The following is a 17,738-nucleotide window of genomic DNA, read 5'->3' as shown; positions in this document are numbered from 1 at the left end:
AAGCCAAGTACATGAGCTGTTGTTGATCCTTCTGCAATATGTTCAACAAACTCAGATATATTGAAATGGCATGTTGGAAAGCTGAGACTTCTAAGTGTTAAAATTGTTTTTAAATTTGAAGCTATTTTCCACAAAGCAATATGCTTATAATAGTTACTACAACATTGCTCTCTCGAAAATAACTTTAAGCTAATTTTCTCAAAAGAGCAATTTGGGCTTATGTTAATTCACCTGATTCTTGCCTACAGAGAAGAGATACTGGTGGTGGTAAATGTATGCTGGCACATCCCTCCCAACTCTCAGAGGCAACCCTATTCAGACAGCAGGCCATGTGGCCTATTCTAGGTTCCCTCTACAGAATGCGAAAAGATGTTCTCTCTGGGCAGGGATAGAAACACAATCACAAGGATCCTGCAGAATGTTTCTTCCACCACTGTGCATTACCTGTACTTCTCTGCATGGGACAAGCGCATGCCCAGGAGCCTCCCTGGTCTGGGAGGCAGCTGCAGCATCTCTCAGAAGTATGTGGTGGTGGAAGGATGAGGATTTAGAAATGAATTGTCCTGGTCACTCATGCCTTCTCTACGCAAAAGGGAAAATTGAGGAAGGAATTGTATCTTCTCCTCCTTCTTCTTTATCTGGATATATAGGACAAAGGAGAAGGTTTGTGTGATTTGATTAGTCGACACTATGCTATGGCTTAGATCTAGTAAAATTGCATAAGATTAAACCTCTCTCTTTTCATCAATTTCTCAGAGCCCTTCCCAGACCTGCCTAACTATCAAGTTACAGACCTCCCTTACAAGCTTTCTTACCTCTATGTTCTCCTTAATGGTAGCATTTATCAGAGTGGCACATTTACATTTCTTTGTGCAGGGGGTTGGTTAAGGAATTTTCATCACTCAACTGTGGGCTACATGAAGGCAGAAACCATGTATACATTTTACTCCCCATTCTATCTCCAGCCCTGGCACTATGCCTGGCATATTGTAGGGGCTTGGTAAATGTTGGTTGAATGAAAGGATGTTGAATAAGGAATAAGGTCCAGCAATAGATGATCAACTACAGTAAAGACACCTTCTTTTAAAATATGTTTTCTAAAATAATTGCAATGTTATTAAATAAAGAAATAATTGTTCTGCATTCTTTCTGCTGTGTTTCTCTGAAAAGGCATGAGTAGCACATGTGCACACATACATCATCATCATCATCATAATCACAAGTCCTCATCTCTGTTTTAAGAAAGAAAAACTATGCGAAATATAGACATAATTACTAGCTCAATTTTGGCCTAAATATTTCTTCCCTTCTTCTAATAATCTGTGATTACAGTTTTTTAGTGAACTCCTTGCCAGTTTTTCCTCTTATTCCAGAAACTTTGAGGATGCCAAATTACTTGTGCTCAATCTTCAGATTGTGGTACTAAGAGGAGGACACAATAGCAGGCACAACATTTCCTGAAGACTGGAAATGAAGCAAAACTTGCTTGTGTCCTGACCAGTGAAAACTTTGTTGCTTTTATTCACAGCTTCCAACTGAAAATCAACTAGCAAAATTAAGAGATGGAAAAGAGGAACTGTCTCTTGCTCTGTCACTTTGAAATATAATCTTCCACCCAAGATTCTCAGCTTTGCTTCACCATATCCTGGCCTCACCCTATGATTCAAATGATTAGGGTTTTTTTTATTTTTTTTTGTTTTTGGTGGGGGAGTGTGTGGCTGTTTATTTCTTTGTTTAAATATGGATTCCTTAAAACTGAGCTGCTGAGGTCTGGGTCTTCTCCGCTATCTAACGCTGCACTCTACTTCTTGAATAACTTGAGTCTGTAGGAGCCTCAGGATCTGCAAAAAGGGATGCCTCCTCTCTTGGTCAGACCAGGCCATGATTTTTTTTTTATTTATCATAATGAAAATTACAGTATCCCAAGAAACATAGTAGGTCTAAAGGTTTCACTTACCATTTATTCCCTGTAAAATTAGCAAAATTGCTTCTAGAATTCCACCTAAAGTTGGTATTCAACAATCTGAATGCTTCTAGGCCCGAATGTAAGCCTATGTCTTCAATGAAGTGAGGCGGTTGATAGAGAGACACCCCTGTCTTTCTGCTGCTTGGGGTGGGAAAAGTTGTTCTTACTTCTCTTATTACTTTCCATAGACAGAAGTTGTGGATATGTGTTTCTCTGGGTTCTACTAGAGAACTAGAAAGAGAAGAAGCAACCTAACCTAAGAGGTCTCCTATCAGGGAATTGATGTGTTTCTCTTTTATGAAAGATAAGCAGACTATTTTTTTGGAAGGGACATAGATGCATGAATATTATCCTTAAGAGCATTAAGCAAAAACTGTTGTTCCATCTACTCCCTTTAAGAGGAAAAATATCTTCACAGGCTGAGTAACTTTACAGGCCCTGTGGAAGGAATTTTCCCAAGTCCATGCAACTAAGACAACTGTGATTTCTTTTGACTCTTTTTCTGTTTCATTTTTCTAGTTTTTCTAATCCTCTTTAATTCAAATCTCCTTTACCTTCAAATATAAGAACCATATATTTTGGAATGCTCCCAAAGGAAATAAAAGATGTGTTCACCTTCCTTTTGTCTTAGCACACTGACACTGGGACTGGCATTAATAGGCAATTAATCTCTGAAAACTTTTAAACTTAGTAAACAATATTGTTGTTTAAATTTTGCAAACTTGCCAAAAGTAAGTAATGCAAAGTAATGAAGAAGAAGAAAAAAAAGCCAGAGTAATGATTTTTAGTATTGCCAAATTCTCAAACCTATTTGAAAAGCCAAAAAAGAAAGTATTCCAACATTGCTGTGTTTTATATTCATAATAAGAGAAAGGAGGAAGAACTATCTTTGTTTATAGTTAATCTCGTCCTTAAGCTTTAAGCTTCTGTACCTTGTTTACTCAGACTCTGGATTCACCCCAAAAGTCTATAAATATTTGCAGTAAAAAAAAATAGAATCCAGACATCATAGTATATCTTCCTTCTTTGATTTCTGTAGAACTGAGAGTGAAGAGGTGTTTTCCTAGCATGGAAGTATAGATGTGTGTCTGTTCTCATATATTTTAAAAGAAGAGAGATATGTTGAAAGAACTGAAAAGATTGAAAAGTTATTGGGACAAGTTTTAGTTTGGCAGAATAAAAACTTTTGTTCCGAGGTAAGAAGAACTGGGCAGCAGCCCAACCCACTGGTTTTCCAGGATTTTAAAGCACAGCTACCAAGTTTGCCTTTTATCCATTGGCAATTGCCAGCGTTCATTGGCAGCCCGGTTGGTTGCTAAGAGTTGCTAGAATAAGCTTCTTAGAGATTTGAAGATGAACGAGGAAGAGGAAGGTAACAGGTAGAAGTAGAGCTGTCAGTACAGACTTACTCTTATTGCTTGATTTATGCCAGTGCCAAATAGTCAAATACCCCTTTATGTCCTAACAAAAATATTCTGTTGATGGGTTCAAAAATTTCAAAATAACCTCTTCTAAAAATACCCATAAAATTAGAAAAAAGTCTTTATGGTTTTTTGTTTACTATTGGAGGAGCATGAGGTGGGAAAATACATGAGTAAAATTATATAATACATTTTTCCCTATCAAAAGTCTTCCATACCTGAGGTCCTTATGGTATTCAATCGTTTAGGCTGAAGAAGAAATAAAAAAGTTTTGAAAAAGGTCCAAGAGACACACATTATAAAGATTGTATGTGATCAAGCTGTCATGACTCTCAAATAAATATTAAATCTCTCTTGAATTTTCCAAAGTAGTCTGCATTAAGGGCTTTGGTGTGAGATCTTACTGTAAGAAACAGATGTGTTATTTTTCCCAGCAGCAAGACCAGATTCCGGTGGATCCAGGAGAGCAGCTCACAGAAAAATGTGCCTCCATTTGGTTTGGATGGAGTGTATATATCTGAACCTTGTCCCAGCTATTGCAGTGGCCATGGGGACTGCGTTTCAGGAGTGTGTTTCTGTGACCTGGGGTACACAGGTAAGCCTAAATGCATTGTGTCTCATAGTTTGTTTGTAAAATAGTCACCTCTGGTTTCTGTTTCATGTTACATCTTTCAAGCAAATAGTTTATGAGTTTATTCTTCTTTAAGGCTAAGAATTGTAGAAATATACAAACCAGATCATGAGGTGAAAAGTTATTTTGTTGTTTTGAGATTTCTAAGGAAGAAAAGCATGATGACAAATTTCATACCTAATGTTACTAGTAATATTAATAATAGCTAACATTTCTTGAGGCCCTATTACACACCAGTCATTGTAATAAGTCATTTTTATTTCATCTCCTTTAATTCTAACAATAACCCTGTGTCAATAGATCTATTATTGTCTCAGTTTACATATGACTGAAGTTAGGCACAGAGAGGTTTCATAATTCTCCCACAGTCACACAGCTAGGAGTTGCTGAAGTTGGGCTTCAAGCCCTGGCCATCAGACTCTAAAACCCAAGTTCTTAATCATGAGGCTGTAAGCCCTTCCTGTGCTCTTTAAATAGCTTTTTATTTAAATTATATATACTTTTATACATTTAAGGTGCAAATGCAATTTTTGAAATGATAAATCCAAGATTCCCAAGAGAGAACCTCATAAAAGAAGTATTTTCTCATCACAGTCTCCTTTGTATGTTGCTATAAACAAAAATAAAAAGAGAGTTGAGATGAAAGAGTAAAATGGGAGAAAATATTATAAACCTCAGAATCTTTTAAAGAATTTTTTCAGGAGGCAACTTCAGAAGAACCCTTCAGCTTCTTTCTGGCCTTCATATGACGTGACCAAAGACAAATGTATATTGTAGCAGGCCTTCTGTGGCGAGTGCTTTTTCCACTTTTATCTACAAGTGTGGCTAATTAAAAATCTTATTAATCCTCTAATAGAAGAACCGCACATTTTGCTATAGAGCAACACCTGTTTTTCATTTATACAAAACCTCTGAGTAGCAAGAACTATGGAAATGTGGGGTCCCCAATGCCTTTGTTTATTAAATATTTTTACATCTAGAGATAGCATGGGCATGATAGTGATGGCTATATTTCAGACAGACAATTTTGAGATACGTTTTCATAAGGCTCCTTTCCCATAAATGTGGAAATGCTTCCTTTTTCCATGTGCTCAATGTACCTTCTGATAGTTGGCAATTTCAACAAAGGTTCTCTCCCGTGTGTTTCTTTTCTCTGAAGCTGCACAAGGAACCTGTGTGTCTAACATCCCTAATCACAGTGAGATGTTTGATAGGTTTGAGGGGAAGCTCAGCCCTCTGTGGTACAGGATAACCGGAGGCCAGGTTGGAACTGGCTGTGGAACGCTCAACGATGGCAAGTCCCTCTACTTCAATGGCCCTGGGAAAAGGGAAGCACGGACTGTCCCCCTGGACACCAGGTATATCAGGTAGGTAGTTAATTGGTACACTTCTCCATGATCATATTTGACACATCATATGGTCTAACTTGCAGCATTCTTCTCTGTTATTGAGGGTTTGATATATTCTCTGTATCATTTCTGATATGTAAAAATGTAGAATAACTTGAGCTCTAACAAAATAGGTAGTTTCTACAAAAATTATATCACAATTTATTCATCAGTGTACAGTTATCATTACTATGACATGTATGTCTCATGTAAGTCAGCTTGATTTTCAAAAGTTCTGTATTATTATGAAGACTGTCAGGTATTATTTTTAATGTATTCTGTGTTAATCAAACAGTTTCCGAACTTTAAATTCTGTATCCAAAAATGTTGCATACTCATTTTTCTAAGTTTAATTTGTATTTGCGTATTGAAACTAGCCCCAGAAATCTAAAATACTTACACTGACACCTACTGGTAAAATAAATAATTGCTTGTTTTAAGAAGAAATGAAATAATAGCACACCTAAGCTAAAACTGTGCTTTGTTATCAATTCATTTACTTGAGAATTGGAAGATAAGAAACTGATTAAATGTCTGAAATTTTTAGACCTTGTTCTCACTAAAATTTTGGGTTCTGTGTCATTTTTTTTCTACTTGTAATCTCTTGGCCATTCTTTCTGCATCCTTGTCGCAGAGGCAGTAGATTGGTTATGGTGGAGTTAAGCATAATTCACGTCACACAGTGAATATCAGTTGTGAAAATTTAGACTGTGTGCGTCTAAGTTAATAACACATGGGTAAATATCTGACCTTAAACAAACATATTCACCTTCTTATTGTTAGATTTGGAGAAATACGTTTTTCCTCATCTTGAGTTATCTGAATTTGAAGAATTCCCGTTCCATTCATTCCATTAAGTTATATCAGACTGTCATGACGAAGCAGATTTAATGACTCAGGAGCTGAGCTCTGTTTCCTCTTTTTAAGTCATTGTTACAGCATAAAATGAGTGGTCATATTAATTAACGTTTTCTGAACGATTACAGAATTAACTTGCTATAATCTGTACAGCCTCTGCTTGTCGTATGTCCTTTGGGTTTAATAGTAGTGCTTAAGAATTATAGGGTTTGTTTAATGTGTCAAAATACAAAGGATTAAATCTCTTCTGAACTCACCTTGGTGTAAGTAAACTGAATTTCTCCCCCAGGCTCGTTCAATTTTATATACAAATTGGAAGCAAAACTTCAGGTATTACCTGCATCAAACCAAGAGCACGAAATGAAGGTAAGATGCTGTATTTTCATAGAAATTACTATTGGTAAATAACTCCTTTTTTATCCCCGAGTTCAGCCAGGGTTTTGCAGACTGATGCAATGCCCTAAACCATTCCTTCTCTCCTCTCCGTAGAATGGGTGGCCAGATAGAAGCATGACCAGACCCTTTAGTGTTCCTCATCCAGATCCCTAAACCACACCAACATGAGGTCTTCCCAGGGCATAGGTAGGATCAAAGGGCATTTGCTTTAGTTAACCCTGTTTCTTTGTAACTTTCCACAGGGAGAAATAGTGGCAGAAATGTAAACATTCAGCATGGGGGCTAGAAACATGTTGGCAAAAAAACATAATAAAATGCAGATCAAGTTCTGCTTCCTGACCTTAAACATGTTGGGGATACTAGGTTTTTTGGGTAGAAGGAGTAGTTCTTGGTAATAATAAACTTAAACTTTTACTCAGCATCTGTTATTTGCAAGGCACTGTTCCAGGTGTTTTACCTGTGTTACTTCATTTAGCTCCATCACACCTGTTTGCCAGAGATATCAGTCTTAGTCCTGTTTTACAGGTGTAAAAACTGAGGCACAGCAAGTTTAAGTAATTTACCCAAGGACATGTAGCTCATCAGTAAATGAGCAGGGACTTGCACCACTCAAGCTGGCTCCAGAGCCTCTGCCTTACCCACCTTGCCATACTGCCTCTCTCCTTGGCCAGAACTCCCCATCCCCTTCTAGGCGCCCATACCATCTTCTGCCTCATGATTCAGTTATGAGAAATGCAAAACTTAAAGCATAGGTAGCACTCAGAAATGGTGCCCCAAATGTGACTTGTCTTAGCACAGAATCATGTGCTTCCCAGATGGGGCCCACTCCTAACCTTATTCTCATGAAAGGCATGTGAAGAATTTGCGGCTTTAAGTCTTTTATTATCTCAGACATGACTGTAAAACGCACTGGCTTAAACAGTACCTATTAATCAATAGAGTTACTGATAGTCTGTTCATCAATTCTCCATTTCCTTGGCCAGATCACACTAACTGATGGCTTTAATGACCTTTGCTGAGAATCTCAGTATGTTTATTCTAGTAATTATCCAGTTCATCTGTTGAAAGCAGCAATCTAGAAACTTTTATAACCATTTTGTACCCATTAATCTCTTCAACAAATACATATTAAGAATCAGTTCTGAGCAGAGTTCTAGATCTGAGTTCTAGGTGCTGTGGATACAGTGTCACTGAAAGATATCTCAGTCGATGATAAGCCAGGTTAGCCTGCGATAACAAACAGCTCTCCAAATCTCGGTAGGTTAAAACAAAAATTAAGGGCGGGCCATGGTGGCTCAGCAGTCAGAGTTCTCGCCTGCCATGCCAGAGACCCAGGTTTGTTTCCCGGTGCCTGCCCATGCAAAAAATATATATATATATATATATTATTTCTTTCTTTGTCAGGCTCCACAGATCATCTGATATTTCTTTCCCACACTGCCCTGATTCCAGTCCCCAGAATAATGAAGTGGTGGCCACTGTCTAAATTCTATTAGTGTTGCCAGCCGTTATGGCAGAGGGAAAGAGAGAATGTGGTGAATTGCACACAGTAAAGCTTCATTCATAATTCATTTGCTGAGGAAATGCACATGGTTACATCAATGTCAAAGGAGCAAGAAGTGCAAATCTCTCCCACGTGCCAGAAGAGAACCAGATTGTGTCTGATGACCACAGCACACAAAGTCCCTCCCCTTATGGGGGCTTACATTCTAGTAAAAGAAGTCATATAATAAACAATAAATTAGAAACAGAAAAAGTTTAGATTGAAATGACTGGGTGGATTTAGATCTAGATAAAATGGTCTTGGTGGTCCTGGACTCACTTGAGGATGTGACATTTAAGTTGAAATTTTAAGGATGAAAAGAAGATGACCATATTATATTATATGCTCAGGTGAAATTTTACAGAAGAAACAACAAAAGTCTTAAGGTGAAAAACAATCTGTTGTGTGGAAAGAACAGATCGGAGGCCAGTGTGGTTAGGGGCTTGTAAAGCACATCCTGAGAGGATGGTAAGGAGCCAGGTGACAGAACCTTCCTGGCCACAGTAAAGTGATGGGGTTTCAATCTACATGTCATCAAAGCCACTAGAAGCTTTTAGGCAGGGCAGCAACAAAATCTGACTTAGGTTTTTAAAACATCACCCTACTGAATCAGTATGAAGTTCAGTGCAAATGAGTGGTTCTTGAGTACCTGTTCTCCCCATGCAGGGAGGGTATCGTCACAAGACAAAGGTCGTGGATTCTTTTGTCCATTGCACTCAGTAACCAATTCCTGAAACACCAGGGTTCAAAGATAGAAAGTTTCTTACTAGGCACGTAGTAAGAGAGCAGATGGCCTAGAGACCCAAAATCTTTCTCCCCGAACTGGAGTAATTTTGATAGTTTTATTAGAGAAAAAATGGGCAGGGCTAAGGATAATGAGCACAGTGGCCCCACATGATGTACTTAGAGGTGATTTAATCATGGAGCATGCTTGATTACATGCTTAGAGAACATATGTAAGGAAATGGCGGAATGAGGCACAGGTGACTTGTAGGTTAAAGTCTAAGCTACTGCGCATGTCAGGTGGGCCTATTTTGGTTTGATCCAGTCTAGGTTATCAAGATAGCTTTGGACTTGGGGTAGGTTAGTTCTGGGCTGGTCCAAGATCCTTCATTAATAAACATTAGGGGCTGTCTGTAGTGATTACAAGATTCTTGTGAGGCAGAACCTCTTCCCCCTTGAAGTAACCAACCCAATAGCAAGCATCCCAGGAACTTCCCCCACAATAACTTCAAGGAAGCCTCTTGCAAAACTAACCTGCCCCTGACCCCCGCTCATGTGGCAGTTGCATGAGTACCCTTGCATCCCCCTCTAGCAGCTACATTCCTGCTGTAATCCCCCTTATACGACATCTGCCCTCTGGCAGTTACAACCCTGCATGACTACAACAGAGTTTAACTTTTAAACCCTGCCAATGAAGAGTTGCCAACTCCCACCTTAACCCCCACCCCCACCCCCTGCTTATAAACACCCAATAAACAACTGCCAACTTCCTGCTCCCAAGCTCCACAAAGAAAACTCACTGCCTCCCTTTCTTTATTTCCCACCGACCATCCTCTGTAAGCCCACCCGCGCATAGCCTCACAATTAAACTCCTTTAATCGAGTTTAGGCTCTCCTCTGGGTTGAAAAGCCTATCAGCTCTTAAAGTTGAAAAACTGGATAACTGGGTTCAAATGAAGGTTAGTCACAAGGTTTTTACAATCACAGGGTCAGAAGATAAGGGCTATACAATCTTTATCAGAGATCAAGGCAGCTGGATTACAATTTAGAAATTTCAGGAATTTCCCTCTGTGTACTCTAATATACCAGAAAGTAAAAAGGAACGTCTACATAATGATTCAGTAATCAACATCATCCCTTAAATCATGATTTCTTGGCTACAATGTGATACAAAAGAAGAGATGGTCCTGCCCAATGGAACTGTTTTCTGATTGGAAAGACATTGCTTTTAAATGTTCCTTTAAATCTTTGTAATAAAACTACTATTTTAAAATAGTTCCTATTCAGGATAGTGTAGCAGTTGTGTATATGACTTCTGAAAATTACAAATCCATACCAATGTACAAATGAGAGCTAAAACTCTGAGCAGCATATGGTTAAGAAACATCTGCTTAGCATAGATATGAGGCTCAGTGCTATACTTAACCACCACTTAACCAAGTGCTATTGTCTTCCCTTTGGGGAAAATTCTCCTTAGCACCTCCCTAGGAACAAGCAAATTCTTCTAACTAGTCTTGAGCCATTTTCTTAAACTCAATGCTGGCTGCATAATTCACATCCCACAGACATTACTCAGCCTTTTATTGAAAACTGGCTGTTAAAATGTAAATCTGCTTAAATCCTTGAGCAAATATCTTCCAGTGATGAAAGTAAAGATTTTTACTTACTCAAGCTGAAGGATCAATTTACATATTTGGGATTAAAATCAAAATTAGGCTGTTTTCATTAAGACTGGGCAGAATACAAATCGAGTCGAAGTTGAAAAAGAGAGAAGATGTTTTACATATCTTAAACACCCAATAGATGATATAAAATTATTTGCTTTATTCAGGCATAAGGAGATGGGGCTCGAGTCTACCTGTCAATGTATTCAGTGTACAATGTACACAGATGTGCACCATGTTGATGCAGCTAACAATGCCTAGCAATTGATATAAAATATAGATATTACTATTTCTCTTTCTTGCATTTCTCTCTTTCGTGCTTCTCTGAGAGGTACTTCCTTCTTTGTCCTTTAGAACTGGGGCCCTTATCTTTGCAGATATTGTTGCCACCTGAAAGTGTATTTGAGGCTCCTGAGCAAGTTGATTAGGAAGGAGGCAACAAGCAGAAACCAAATGGGGTGTGGTCCTCTTGAGCCATCCTTCTCTACTGTAATGTACATTCGAACCATTTAGGGGCTTGTTAAATTGCAGATTCTGATTCTGTAGGTCCGGGTAGATATGCTGTATAAGAAATTACCCCAAAATTTAGTGACTTAAAACCACAAAAATTTGCTTCGAGTTTCTGGGAATCAAGAATTTGGGAGCGCTTAGCTGGGTACATCCTGGCTCAGGTTGGGTAGGACATAAAAGCCAGCGGTGCAGTCATCTGAAGGCTTAACCAACTGGAGAATCTGTCTCCAAGAATCTGTCTCATTCACAAAGCTGTTGTAAGAGGCCCTCAGTTCATTACTACATGGGCCTACCCACAGGACTGTTTGAGTATCCTCTTACAGGTCAGCTGGCTTCTTCTAGAGCAAGCAATCCAAGAAAGAGCGCAAGGAGAGAACTGCAATGCCTTTTTTGAGCTAAGCTCAGAAGCACAATACACTGTCACTTCTACCGTACTCTATTCTTCCAAAACGATTACTAAGTCCAGCCACACTAAAGGTGGAGAAAATTCATCTCGACCTTTTGAAGGAGGGTGTATGAAAGAATACACGGACATCTTTTAAAATCACTACAGCCAGGGCCTGGTCCCAGGTGAAGTGGGCGCTGGTCCTTGGAAAACACTTTCAGAAGAAAGCACTAGGTAGATAGGACAGCCAGTGAAATGTTTTTCTCAGGATGCTTCATTTCTGGTATTATCTACCATCTGAATAAGTCATCTCTAGATAAATTCTCTCTCTTTTGTTTGCCTTATTAAATTAAACCATACTACCACGAATTAATAACTACAAGAAAAGCTAAATTTTGAAGTGTCAGCACTCTCAATCCCCCCAACATCATATTAAAAAGCCAATATGACATATAAATATCAAGGTCTGGAGAACAGAGCTTTTGCCAGATGCTCTTGAATTTGAAGAATTAATGTTAGAAGCAGCCTGTCTTCACCGATTCGTTTCTTTGGTGTGACTTGCATTCAGCATTACCCTTTCTCTGTGTCCTCTTTTAAAATAAAAATGTTTCTGGGAGAAGTAGCAGGGGTACCACATGATATTCCTTACACATTAATGTACAGTCCCATAGGTCAGATTGCCCTGGTGACAGGCAGTTGCAAGGGGTGAGGGTGAGCCAGGTAAGTTAAGGGGTGACAGGGGTACTACAGAGAAATGAAGGTGGAACAAACATTGGAGGGGAGTGAGTTTTTTGCTTAATCATTTGGCTTCATTGAGGCTTCAGTGACCAAGGTCTGATAAAATGTGAAATACAAGTGAAAAAGATATTTCTGCTTAATAGAATTTCAAATTGCGCTGTGCTTACTCTCTGGCAGTTCAGCAGCAAAGTGCGTTACTTGATTTTGTGCTAGGGAGATTGAGATGTTTCTTCTGTGTATGTAATAATGGTCTGAGTCTTGGTAATGTTCAGGGCAGAATCTAAAATTCAAATACATGATATGGAGAGAATTTTTATGTTCCTCTTGCAAACCTACTCATCACTCATGCAAAGCTGAGTGGTCTTTAAAAGGGCTTATGTGCTTTTGCCCCATTTCCTGGGAGTCACTGCATTAGAAGCTGTCAAGAAATTGATGAACCTCCAGGTCTACTAATTCATTCCTTGGAAGTTAGATGAATGTGCCCCCATTCTCTAAGATGCAATTTGGTGTTTCCACTGTAGTCTTGCTATTTAAAAATACTGTTCCTTGCCCATACTTTGCCTCTAGGAGAGCTGTCCAAGTAACTGGATTTGTGTCTTTAACTCAGGGCTTGTTGTTCAGTATTCAAACGACAATGGAATGGTATGGCACTTGCTTCGAGAGTTGGACTTCATGTCGTTTCTGGAACCACAGATTATTTCCATTGACCTGCCACGGGAGGCAAAGACACCTGCAACAGCCTTCCGATGGTGGCAGCCTCAACATGGTGAGTTGCTGTTCACCCCATGTTTCTTGGTAGCTTTTAGATCATTCAGATTAAAGCCGCATTGTATTGTGTATGTCTTAATTTACTGCCAATTTCTAGACAATTTGATTTAAAAGTCATAGTCATAAAGTTATCCATATTGCTATGTAATGAACCTTCTCTAATTGCCTTGTTTCATCTGATTTCAGGGAAGCATTCAGCCCAGTGGGCCTTGGATGATGTCCTTATAGGAATGAATGATAGCTCTCAAACTGGGTTTCAAGACAAATTTGATGGCTCTATAGATTTGCAAGCCAACTGGTATCGAATCCAAGGAGGCCACGTTGATATTGACTGCCTCTCTATGGATACTGCTCTGATATTCAGTGAAAACATAGGTAATATTATCACCAGATAAAAGGGGAGTATTTGAGTAACTAGAGAACTAAATCAACTAAAATTCAAAAGGAAATCTTCTGATGTAAAACTGTACCTAACCGCCTGTGCTGACCTCTCAGCTTTTGGAAAAAAGAGTTACATGGTCCTTCAATAGAAGATCCTAAGCCCAGTGACCCACTTTATTTGGGACTGTCTTTCACACAGCATGGATGATATAATTAAGTTCTCTTAAAAGCAGAGCAAAAAAAAAAACCTATAAAAAGACATTCCCGTGTTTCATAATTTGTAGAGTAATGGCCTTAATGCTCTATGTTGGCCTTAGTAAAGAGGGAGTAAAGCTTTTCAAGTTCACACCCTTCCGTATTTCTGGGTCTATGGTAGCCAAATAAAAAATGAGTAAATGTGAGAAAGAAAGTCAAAACACAGATGAGGCAATAAGGTAAGGCGTGATTTTTGTTTGCTACATAAAATGTTAGTTACAAGCATAAACACCGAGTAAGGAAAGAGCAAAATTATGTGCTACCATTAAACTTTTTCTTTTTTTTGTAGGAAAACCTCGTTATGGGGAGACCTGGGATTTTCACGTGTCAGCATCTACCTTCTTGCAGTTTGAGATGAGCATGGGCTGTAGCAAGCCCTTCAGCAACTCCCACGGTGTACAGCTCCAGTATTCTCTGAACAGTGGCAGAGACTGGCGTCTTGTTACCGAAGAGTGTGTTCCTCCAACTATTGGCTGTCAGCACTACACAGAAAGTTCAGTTTACACCTCGGAAAGGTTCCAGAATTGGAAGCGGATCACCGTCTACCTTCCACTCTCTACCATGTGAGAATTGCCATTTGGCTACATGTCAGAACTGTCCGTTTCTGTCATCTAATTTGCAAATAATTGTGTTTCCTCTTGAGGATTCTACTATTCTTTCACGATAATTACACATGGATTGTGCCAAGGGGATCAGGGGGGAATACAAGGTGCTTTAGGCTACAATTTTTAAATGTGTTGGAGAGTTCTAAAAGTTGTATAAGGCTGAACTTTCCCCATCAGATTCATTTTTAAAACTGTTGTGAAGGTAAGTTTACCTATCTGTAAATATACTGATCTTTATTCATAGTAAGCAGCATGTTGTATTATCACAAATGGGAGAGTATCCTTAGTTTCTTAGGTCTGTACCACGTTAAGAATAAATTGTTGGTTCCATTGGAATGCTCATTTTGTCTCCCATCTTCCTTCCCCTCCCCAGCATATCAAACCACATTCAGGAGTTGTGTTAGGGTGGCCTGCACAGATTCCTTATGGCATGCCCCACTTCTGCAGTGTGAACGTGTGAATAATTGGGGAATCTTTCTTGAGTTAATGGGTACCGTGCTGACTAGTTAGAGATCGTGCCATCCTGGGACTGCCCTCCTTTCCCTCTAGCTCCATGCCTCACCCTTCCGCTGCTTTGTTCTCAATTGCAGGGAAATTGGTGTCTGTGGGATACATTTCCCAGTTTCCTACAGCTGCTGGCTCACTGACAGATTAGACACTGGCAGGAACTAGGAAGAGATTGGAGGATGGAAATAAGGGACAGGCCAGGGTATTTCTCCTCTCCTTTCCTGCCTCAGACTGCATCTCGGCCAACTTCAGTGGCTCCACCTTCTCCCAGATGGGTTGATCATTTGGCCCTAGCCCCCTGGTGCCATTTACAGTGCCTTCACCTGTGTCCCTCCAGGCTTGGCATGGTAGCTCCCTGATTTTGCTAAACTCTGGTTCCTTTACTGACCCTACTGGCTTCTCAGCTTTTCCATTAACTGTACGTCCAATTCCTTCCATTAAGTTCTCTCTGTATTAAATAGAATGTTTTCTGTTTTCCTCATTCAATTGTAACTAATTCTGAGCTGCGCACCAAGTGCCAGGAAAAAAAAAATGCAGCAAACCGAAGTATTTTAGTATTTAACCTGAAATAGTTTCTTATAGACCCCCAAAACTTTAAAGAGTGTTTGTTTGTAATTCATTTATTCTTCTTTTAATTCAACATATGTTGAACATCTACTGTGTTTTAGGCACTTTTATACTAAAGGAATAAAATATGGTAGCTGATTGCAGAATATAAATGGACTCTTTGAGAAAACAGCCCTCTCAGCAGCTCTTTATGATACAGAATGATAGCAGATACAATACTCAGGGGTAATATGGAAACACAGGGAATGATACCTAACAGAGGGAGCTTCCTGGGAAACCAATGTCTGAGCTGAGTGAGTAAGGGTTATCTAAGCGAAGAGGACACATGGGAGGGCATTTCGTGCTATTGCAAGCCAAAGCAAAATCCCAGAGGCCACAAAAAGCATGAAATGATGGGAAACTTCAAGGATTCAGTGTTGCTAGAGTATAAATTGTGAGGCATGAAATAGAGAAAGATAATGGGCTGCGTCAGCAGATGAGGGCAGAAGTATGTTGGCTAGAGTTGTTTGTCCTTGACACTGTATCTGTTGGGGGGCCAGTGAAAGGTGTTAAGCAGAGTGGTGACCTGATTAGATGCCCACTTTAGAGCATCCACCCTGGCCGCTGTGTCGCGTTGAGGAGGAACTTATATAGGCAAACATGAGTACTTGAAATGGTATTATGAACATTCTATTGTCTTCCTCATCCCAAATAACTAACATCCTTCTGCTTTGCAATCTGTTTCTAAATGATGGGCTGTCACTATTGTTTTGTTAAGTCTGCATGTATTTCTGGAGAAAATGGTCTTCTGGCCAGTGTCTTTCAAACCTGAAAGTACAACGGGAAATGTGTGCGTGCATCACATCATTCTAGCCTAAAACCCAGGAATAAAATAGAAGGCAGAATTCACTGGGGCTTCCACTTGCCATCTCAGAAACCACTTAGGGACAGTAAATGACTACAAGAAATTTGTGATTCCAGTCCTTCCTCATATTTGTCATACCTCAGTCTCTTTCCCAGTACTGAATAGCAGTAAAATCCTTAAAGCGAAAACTAAAATTCTGCATGTATCCCAAGAACAGAATAAATTGGATAGTTCAAATAACTTTCACATCTCACGTGGTTGCAGAATCTTGCTTGACAGCCGTGATGATGTATTTGAATGGGATGTTTTCTACTCTCCTGTTTGTGAGTCAGAAGGAAACAGCAAATAAAACTTAGTACAAAAATAAAATATCTCAAATAAAACAGAACTGGAATCTAGAGGAGGACACTTTGATGGGAAAAGAGAATTAAATAAATGTTCTCATGTTTTCAAGGTTGCTTGTCAAACCAATGGTGTGTTTTCTTTGGTTAGTTCTCCCAGGACCCGGTTCAGATGGATTCAGGCCAACTACACTGTGGGGGCTGATTCCTGGGCCATTGATAATGTTGTACTGGCCTCAGGCTGCCCTTGGATGTGCTCAGGGAGAGGGATTTGTGATGCTGGACGCTGTGTGTAAGTTTAATTAACTTATGCCTTTTTCTGCAATGCAACAATGAAAATGGCTTGTTGAACTCATGACGAATAATGTCTTTTCCCCACTTATTTTTTCTTAGATGTGACCGGGGCTTTGGTGGGCCTTACTGTGTCCCTGCTGTTCCTTTGCCTTCAATTCTTAAAGATGATTTCAATGGGAATTTACATCCTGACCTTTGGCCCGAAGTGTACGGCGCAGAGAGGGGGAATTTAAATGGGGAGACTATCAAATCTGGAACATCTCTAATTTTTAAAGGGGTCAGATAAGATTCTATTTCTCTACACTGCTACTAAAAGTCCTTTCTTCATTTGCAGCTCCACACAGTTGCATTTCTGAGTCTGTTCAAATAACGTATTTTTTAATACACATTTTTTTGTCTTCCACTCCAAATCATGTTTCCATTTCCATTCAGCATAAAATTTTTGATCACTTAGGCATGAAATATTTATTCTTCTTTGGTGATCAGACCTTCCAAACTTTCTGCTGGAGTGAGAAATAAAATTATAGAGATACAATTTTTAGAATCTAGACTTAACATCTAGTATGTAGCATTTTATGCATTACTAAATATTTAATATTTAGCTTACAATATTATAAAAATGATTTTATGAAAAATTTTTGCCATTCTTTCTTCTCTTCCACACTTCTGCCAATATAAACTATTTAGTGACCTAAAGGAAACCAAACATTTAAGTCAAGTTAAATAACATTCTCAAACATTATCAGGATACTTTTGTATATTAACCTAGATGTCTGGTTAGGGAGGCTTGTTCTTGAGCAATTGTGTGAAGATGTATGGTAAGCTGACACATCTTCATAGATGAATGCATGCTACATCCCATCTCTCAGCATGGGAAAGGGGCTAATCTAAGTATGCAAATGAAGCCTTTATCAAAAACTTGCATGGGGTTTTACATAACCTTGATCATTAGCA

The 17,738-nt window shown here is 39.1% G+C and overlaps 1 protein-coding gene across 11 annotated transcripts in view; it reads left to right on the top strand.

Annotated features, from left to right (window-relative positions):
• RELN (reelin) overlaps nucleotides 1-17,738 on the top strand; it is a 530,878-nt gene that overhangs the window by 422,141 nt on the left and 90,999 nt on the right. For 10 of the 11 annotated variants that reach the window (XM_077158900.1, XM_077159048.1, XM_077159075.1 and 7 more), the window contains 8 exons: nucleotides 3,822-3,982; nucleotides 5,178-5,385; nucleotides 6,554-6,630; nucleotides 12,830-12,988; nucleotides 13,177-13,365; nucleotides 13,916-14,189; nucleotides 16,642-16,782; nucleotides 16,884-17,061. In XM_077158900.1, coding sequence (XP_077015015.1) covers nucleotides 3,822-3,982; nucleotides 5,178-5,385; nucleotides 6,554-6,630; nucleotides 12,830-12,988; nucleotides 13,177-13,365; nucleotides 13,916-14,189; nucleotides 16,642-16,782; nucleotides 16,884-17,061 — 1,387 coding nt within the window. The remainder of the gene's footprint in view (nucleotides 1-3,821; nucleotides 3,983-5,177; nucleotides 5,386-6,553; nucleotides 6,631-12,829; nucleotides 12,989-13,176; nucleotides 13,366-13,915; nucleotides 14,190-16,641; nucleotides 16,783-16,883; nucleotides 17,062-17,738) is intronic. The other variant, XM_077158967.1, reaches the window with a different exon arrangement.

The sequence above is a fragment of the Tamandua tetradactyla genome, chromosome 1, assembly GCF_023851605.1.
Source record: "Tamandua tetradactyla isolate mTamTet1 chromosome 1, mTamTet1.pri, whole genome shotgun sequence".
Lineage (NCBI taxonomy): Eukaryota > Metazoa > Chordata > Mammalia > Pilosa > Myrmecophagidae > Tamandua > Tamandua tetradactyla.
Note: the sequence above shows the minus strand (reverse complement) of the source record. Positions and strands in the feature narration are given on the sequence as shown.